Genomic DNA, 8,332 nt, shown 5'->3' on the forward strand with positions numbered 1-8,332 from the left:
CCTTCTTTGGCAATCCTCACAGAACTCTAGCCCAATGGTTGCCATTAATCTGATTGGAATTAATTTTATAATGAAATGATTTTAGAATGTTTTATCATTTTACTGATGTTAGCCGCTCTGAGGCCGGCTTCGGCTGGGGAGGGCAGGATATAAATAATAATTATTTATTATTATTATTATTATTATTATTATTATTATTATTATTATTATAGTAAGGAGGAGTATGGTTTCCAGGGATAACAGGCACTTTGCACAAGTTCAGAGACATGTGCATTTTAATTTTATTTTCAGAATTGAGAAGAGAGGATGCGCAGGATGGTGGCTTTGATCTGGGCGAATTCAGCATCCTGTTGGATCTTGACACACTGAGGACCATTGTATTGATGCTGACCTTAGCAATGCACTCATTCAACAACATACTGTAGTCTACCCAGGAACCTCACCAAAATGCTGGAGAGGGTGCACTCCACAGGCACATACCTCCACATGTGGTGGGAGTGTCCCAAAATTCAACTATTCTGGACAACAGCCATACAAGAAATATGTAAAATAACTAAGCAAGTAATAGACATCACCCCAGAATTGGCCCTACTAAACATCTTCCAAGACAACAATGCCCATTTACACCACAAAGAACTCATAACCCACCTGCTCTCAGCAGCCAGAAACACCACAACCAGACACTGGAGAGACCTGTCAGGAGTAAGCATGGACCAATGGTACCAAATAGTATGGGAAACAGCCCTACTAGAAAAATTAACTAATAAACTGAAACTGACACGGGGACAAACAGAAGAAGACGCCATCACCCTGGTATGGCTCCCCTTTATCACATACACAACCCAACAGGACAATGACAATAATCCACCAACAGCATACAAATCAATATGGCTAACCTGATCCAAAACACCCACCCACCTCACTCACACACGAAAACAAAGATCACCACAGCCAATCACAAGCAAACAATCACACCCTAGGCCAACCCCAACCTCTCTCACCACCAAAGGAACACAAGTGAACAACACAAGCAACGCTGACACCAAACTCTACATACATTAAACATAATAGAAACACCGCCACCCGACCCCACCCCCATCCATCTTCCCTCTCTCCACCCCCCCTTTCTTTTTTCTTCTCCCCCTAATGCCTCAACAAATGAAACGGATTTGTAAAAATGTTACATGGAAGAAGAAGAAAAAATACGAGGCACTACACTTCTGTAAAACAAGAAAATCCTTAATAAAAAATATTTTAAAAAAACACACAAAAACCAACATACTGTAGTCCATAGCAGCAGCCTAGAACTCTGGAGCTAGAGCAGCCTTCCAGGTTCAGGTCCCCCAAGGAGCTGGGATTACAAGCAAGAGCCACCACACCTGGGCTCCTTCTTTGCTTCCTGTGTGTCCATCATCCAGAAGATGGCAGCAAAGATCCAAACACTGAATCAGTGCTGTATTCTCAAATGAATAAATAACTTTCTGACAGTAGGAGCTGTTTGACAGTGGAACGGGCTTCCTCAGGAGGCTGTGGACTCTCTTTTGTTGGAGGCTTTTAAGCAGAGGTTGGGTAGCCATCTGTCACAGATGCTTTAGTTGAGTTTCCTGCATCACAGGGGATTGGACCAGAAGACCTATGGGTCCCTTGCAGCTCTACACTTCTATGATACTACAGGTGGGAAGAGGGCTCTTGTGGTCAAATCCTGATCGCTGGTTTCCCACAAGCATCAGGTTGGCCACTGTGAGAACAGGATGCTGGACTAGATGGGCCCTCGGCCTCTTCCAGGAGGCTCCTCTCACATTCTTAAAATAATGACAAATACTCTTTTTTCTGTTCAGAAAACCCACCTACATGGGCTGTGTCTCCCCATACTGCTTAGATGCCCACAGCTGATCCCCAGGACAACACCACAGTCCTGCCTATATCATGATGGTTAGAGACTGTGTGTACCGGTAAATGACCTGCTGTGAGAATAGGCAGAACATAAGAAAAAGCCTGGCAGGATCAGGCCAAAGTGGGATCATAGTTGGGAGACAATGGAGGAGTGCGCCTTTGGGGGTGAAGTCAAACTGTTGGAAGGTTGCAGTGTCTGATGTGGCTGTAGAGACCGATATAGCAGAAACATGTTTTGTTGCAGCTGAAGGCTGATGAAGGCATCCGGTTGTGCTGCAACAGATGAATCATGACATGAATCAGTACGTTTCCGAGCACAATTCAAAATGTTGGTGCTGACCTTTAAAGTCCTAAATGGCCTCGGTCCAGTATACCTGAAGGAGCGTCTCCACCCCCATCGTTCAGCCCGGACACAGATCCAGCACTGAGGGCCTTCTGGCAGTTCCCTCATTGTGAGAAGTGAGGTTACAGGGAACCAGACAGAGGGCCTTCTCGGTAGTGGCGCCCACCCTGTGGAATGCCCTCCCAGCAGATGTGAAGGAAATAAGCAGCTATCTTCTTTTTAAAAGACATCTGAAGGCAGCCCTGTTTAGGGAAGTTTTAAATATTTAATGCTGTATTGTTTTTAACACTTGATTGGAAGCCGCCCAGAGTGGCTGGGGAGGCCCAGCCAGATGGTCGGGGTATAAATAATAAATTGTTGTTGTTGTTGTTGTTGTTGTTGTTGTTGTTGTTGTTGTTATATTTCTTCTCTCTGCACTCCTCCAAGCAGTCCTTCTTCCTCCTCTGGTCATTACTGTGGATGCAGGACCTGGCTATCCATATACAGGTATTGCGGTCATCTGCAAGGGATTCCCACACAGTGGGGTTGATATTGTCAGCCTTCACGTCTTACAAATCAGAGTTGGATCTGGTCCCTGAAGCCAACTCCCCATAGAGCACATCCTTAGGGATCCTGCCATCTTCCCTTTTGTGGACATGACCAAGCCAGTGTAGATGTTGCTGGGAATGTGGGCTTGGGAGAACATATCTTTGAGACACCGTCTTGCTGTGCATCGCTCCCGACAGTTGTAAGTTGCGCACAGCTCACTTCCATAAAGCAGCTTGCTCAGCACACAGGCCTGGTAGACCTTCATCTAGGCATCATAATACTGCAGGATCAGCACTTTGGGTTAACAATGTTCTCTCTTTTTTTGTTATTTTATATTTTGTGTGCTGTACATAGCTGTCAACTTTCAGATTTGAAAATAACGGAGCAGCAGCCTCACCTGTCCCGGGGACAGTCTACGGGATATCTAACAATCCGGAATAGCAGCGGAAATGGCGCTGGAATAAGGGAATTTCCCACAAAAAGAAGGGAAGGTTGACAGCTATGGTTCTGTACGTTCTTACAATTTGGAGTTGCTCTGAGACGTTTTATGTAGCAAGCAATGAATGCAATAAATATTAAGTCCTTTTTATCATATTATATTATGATGGGGTGGCGCTGTGGGTTAAACCACAGAGCCTGGGGCTTGCCAATCAGAAGGTCGGCGGTTCGAATCCCCGCGACGGGGTGAGCTCCCGTTGCTCGGTCCCTGCTCCTGCCAACCTAGCAGTTCGAAAGCACGTCAAAGTGCAAGTAGATAAATAGGTACCGCTCCGGTGGGAAGGTAAGCGGCGTTTCCGTGCGCTGCTCTGGTTCGCCAGAAGCGGCTTAGTCATGCTGGCCACATGGCCCGGAAGCTGTACGCTGGCTCCCTCGGCCAATAAAGCGAGATGAGCGCTGCAACCCCAAGTCGGCCACGACTGGACCTAATGGTCAGGGGTCCCTTTACCTTTACCATGATGGGCCTTACAAGAGCTGAGACTTGGAGTGAAAAGGATGTGAAAAAGTCCCCTGAGGTCTTTTAAGAAATTGGACGGGACAGATAAGCTTTGCATGAGATCAGCTGCAATTCAGGAGGGGGCGTGGTCTGCATTCCTCTCCTCCCTCTCTTACATATCTTCCCTTCAGGCAAGGGAGCGCTTAACAAGAGGCCGCAAACATGTCAAATATTCCTATTTTATCTCGGCTCCCATCCACGTGCGTGGCCCTTTAAGGAGACGCGAGGCCGAGTCGCGCAGCAACTGACGTAGATCGCGCGTTCTCGGCTCATGGGGATGACACGCTGCGCGGGCGCAGTTCCGTCTCTGAGACCGTTTCTGCGGATCATGCGCAGTAGAGAGAGGCCACGTTAGGTGAGAAGGCCAGCACGCCTGCGCGGTCTTCGGCCGGGCACTTGAGGTAAATTCTCCCCGTGGGGGTTTCTCTTCCGGGATTGGCGACTGGAAATGCGGCTGCGCGAAGTGGAACCGCGCATGCGTATATGCCCGTTCGAGAGAAGAGAACCTGAGGTTTTCTTTCCCCCTCTCTGTCTCGGCACTCGGGGAAGGGAAAAGGCGCGGCGCTTAAACGCCGAGCTTAAGGGTGGAAGGAACAGAACTGCCCGTCGAGGCTCCCTGTGAAGGGAGCGGGCGACCCACTGGGCATGCGCAAGGGCTCCCTTTTCCCGCCCTTACTCTGCGCGTGCGCATTCCGGGTTTAAACCTCCCCGCCCTCTCGCCCCTCCCCCGTCTTATAGGCGGGGCCGCTTCCCTTTCGCAAGTCGGTCGGGCGAGGGAGCGAGCTGCGCGCATGCGCGTCGCCGCCGGCCGCCTCGAGCCAGCGAAGCCAGGCAAGGGAGTTTGTGAGGGAAGAAGAAGCGAGGCGGGCCGGCTGGGCAGGCGGGCCCCTTCTCCCACCCGGAAAGGCCGGCGGACGGCCCAGCTCGCTGGCGCTGAGGGAGAGCCGGCGCCCCCTGAGGTAAGTGCGGGCGGCGGCGGCAACGGCGGCTTCCCTTCTCCCTCCCCCTCACGCCGCCTCTGACGGAGCCTCCGACTGACTCTCCTCCTCCTCCTCTCTCCCTTCTCTTTTCCACTCAGAGCGCCGAAGCGTCGCCCGGGGGAGCCCGGCAGAGCGCGGGGAGGCTCCCGGGCCTGCTCTGACTGACGGGCGAGGAGACCTCGCGAGCCCCGCCCCCTCGCGCGCCAAGCCACGCCCCTCGCCCGCGAGGCCCCGCCCCTCTTCGTCTCAAGTCGAGCACCTCCCCCCCCTTGCTCCTTCTCTTGGTGCATATAAGTGGGGGCTGCATTATTCCTCTTCTTCCCCCCTCCCTCCTCCCCCAAAGCCCCTTCCTCAAGTTCTTGGGCCCCATACAGACCAGGGAACCTCTGGTCTTTCCCCTGTCCAGGTGTGGGACCCCCCCCAACCACCGCCACCCGTGTGGATTACTTGGGGGGTGCAGCAACAGCCCTTCCCTCTTCTTCTCCCCCCACCCACCCCCTAACTCTCTGCCCCCCTCTCCCCCCGTGGATGCCTGCCTCCCCCCAGCCGCCATCATGGGCAAGGTGCTGTCCAAGATATTTGGCAACAAGGAGATGCGGATCCTGATGCTGGGCCTGGACGCGGCGGGCAAGACCACCATCCTGTACAAACTGAAGCTGGGCCAGGCGGTCACCACCATCCCCACCGTGGGTTTCAACGTGGAGACCGTGACTTACAAAAACGTCAAGTTTAACGTGTGGGACGTCGGGGGCCAGGATAAGATCCGGCCGCTGTGGCGGCACTACTACACGGGCACCCAGGGCCTGATCTTTGTGGTGGACTGCGCTGACCGGGACCGCATAGACGAGGCCCGGCAGGAGCTGCACCGCATCATCAACGACCGAGAGATGCGGGATGCCATCATCCTTATCTTTGCCAACAAGCAGGACCTTCCTGACGCCATGAAGCCGCACGAGATCCAAGAGAAACTAGGCCTGACCCGAATCAGGGATAGGAATTGGTATGTTCAGCCGTCCTGTGCCACCTCGGGAGACGGACTCTACGAAGGGCTGACATGGTTAACATCTAACTATAAATCCTAATGATCATTAAAAATTAAAAAAAAAAAGACAAACTATTACTAGTCTTCAAGAGAGTTTAGCGGGGAAAGAAATACTTGCTTCCCGAGAAAGAATGATCCTCCATACTAAAATGTTCTGAAATTAAGCATCCATAGGATTACAATGATTGCTCACCTTTTCGCCAGTTACCACCCTTTTCTTCCACATACTTGACTGGATCCCCAGTTTAATACAATTCTTGCTTGGTGTTAAGATGCTCTAATCTTCAACTGTGAATGAACACAAGCACTAGTTTATATGGCAAGCTTCCAGCAACATGGGGGGGAGGGGGGAGGAGACACATAGCTTTGCAAAGCAACTTTTCTCATACTATGAGAGCCCTTGGTTATGATGATTTGACTTCATTTGTTTGAGTCTTGGGGCTAAGGCATCACCTTTTTAAATGTATGCTTTCTGATTTAGTTCCCCCTGACCCCCCCCTCTCCATTATCATCTGCTGTAGATTTGCTTCCTTTTGCAACCATGCAGAATATGTTGATAGGTCTCTTGTTATCTAGTAAACTGAAAACCATTGCTTATGATCAAACTGCAGTCTGTCCTCTTTATGGTGAGAGCTTACCTGTAACTAGAAACTAAAATTTTTCATCTCCTTTATCTGGCCTTTTGGCAAATCAGAAGGGTAGCATTTAGAATAAATGTATGGTTGCTTACTGGGCCCAGTGATGGCCGGGTAATTCAAGAACCGCTTCAAAATGTTAGCTGCAGGAGGTTATGAACCAAATATAATGCATGATTAAGGATGCAAATAAGTTTCCATTCTAAATAGCAACCGTATGCAGGATGAAACGAGACTAGTGTCAAACCACAGTTCCTGTACTTTGCATTGTAAAGTTAATTTTTCTGCTGCAATATTAAGTAGTTGCATTACTTTCCAGTTTCAGTGCAAATATGCTTTCATTCCATAAAGTGCAGCAATAATTCGTAAGAATAATGTGTGATGTACACATTACTTTAAAAAAATCATAAACTTGTAGTCAAAACTTGAATGTTAAAAACTCTTCCTGTCTTAATAATTGAGACAAAGATGGCAGTATCACAATTGGTCTAAAAGCTTCTAAAACTTAAGTAGATTATTTGTAGACCTTTTAGCTTGGCTTCTAAGATGCATCTTTATTAACTTGAGGGGGTGGGGGGGTAGCCTGCATCTGCATCTATACTATGATTTGAGTAAGTCACTCTTAAGAATTTATTGAAATGTACTAATATGAAGGAAGGATGTGGCAACTTGGTTTTGCAGATACTACTAATTAAATGGAACAAATGAGTGTCTTTGGAAGTTGCTTCCCTTTCATCTGTTACAAAACCATACTGAATTCACGCAGGCAGTGACAGACAAATTCTAGACTTCTGTTCTGGTAGTACCTTTATTTGAACTGCTTTGGATGTATAAAGCCCTTTGGAAGGGCAGCAATGATTCAGGTGGAGAGTGAGCAAACGACTATGAATGTAAACTTCCACGTTCCGTTCTTCAAGGGCAAGCATCTCATTTGTCATATCGCAGCTTTCAAATGTCTGATTAGTTGTATGGGGGAAAATGATTGTGAATTCAGGTTAGCATAAAAATGGTTTCAATCAAGTATTAATACTAGGTGCAAAAAATGTAAAGCAGCCGGTTCCTATTCAGCCTTAAGGATTAATTTCAGATTTCCTCAAGGAGTAAAACTCATCTGAGGAATTTTAGGAATGTATTGCTACAAAACCAGAAGAAAATTGCTTTTGTTAAAGGGTATGAGTTTGAAATAAAATTGGGGCATTACACTACACTTCTTCAGTGTTGATTTTGCTACTTAAATTGTGGACTCTAGAGCTTGTACCAAAGATGTTTGAGGGGGGATAAAGTAATGAGAAATTAATTTCTTAGAACTGAATGCTTAGCATCATTAACAGAAAAAAAAACTTGAGCTCTGATCCTGAATAAACTTATATCATAGTTATTTGGATTTTTTACTTCCTCCAAATTGGATGCGGATTATTCACATAAGATAATTTTTAGGATCAGAACAAAAATTAATTTTCATCGGGAAAACAGCAGCGGTTCACAAAAATTTCTACGAAAACAACAAATTTGTGAGAGAATCGAACAAAAATGCTACATTCTGGTTGCGATAAAAATAAATTTAGAATCTTTCTTCCTGGCAGCATTGGCAAGAGTGGTAATGCAAACAAAAAGTCCACAAAACAGTTAAGTGTAGTCTTCTGGAATAACTAAAGCCAAGCACAAAGTAGTTGCCTAAACTGGAAAACTTGAAGATCTGTTACTAGTTCTCAAACTTTCATATAAATCTTAACTGCAGTAAAAACATGGGTGGTTTTACCTTTGGTGAAGGGTTTATTGTATCTTTTCTCTCACCAAGACAGAATCAAATTGTCATATAACTTATACATTACTTGGTATGTCAATTTTGTTCCTCCAAGTGTGCCAGTTTTGTAGGTAAAAAAAGATAAATATTAATTCTGGTTTTGTTTTCCCCTT

At 47.1% G+C, this 8,332-nt stretch overlaps 1 protein-coding gene across 1 annotated transcript; it reads left to right on the forward strand.

Annotated features, from left to right (window-relative positions):
• Positions 1–4,969: 4,969 nt before the first annotated feature.
• Positions 4,970–7,793, forward strand: ARF6 (ADP ribosylation factor 6). The gene has a single exon (XM_053385543.1). It carries the CDS (start codon positions 5,293–5,295, stop codon positions 5,818–5,820), a length of 528 nt encoding a protein of 175 aa, XP_053241518.1. The 5' UTR covers positions 4,970–5,292; the 3' UTR covers positions 5,821–7,793.
• Positions 7,794–8,332: the final 539 nt, after the last annotated feature.

Source organism: Podarcis raffonei, chromosome 1 (genome assembly GCF_027172205.1).
Source record: "Podarcis raffonei isolate rPodRaf1 chromosome 1, rPodRaf1.pri, whole genome shotgun sequence".
Lineage (NCBI taxonomy): Eukaryota > Metazoa > Chordata > Lepidosauria > Squamata > Lacertidae > Podarcis > Podarcis raffonei.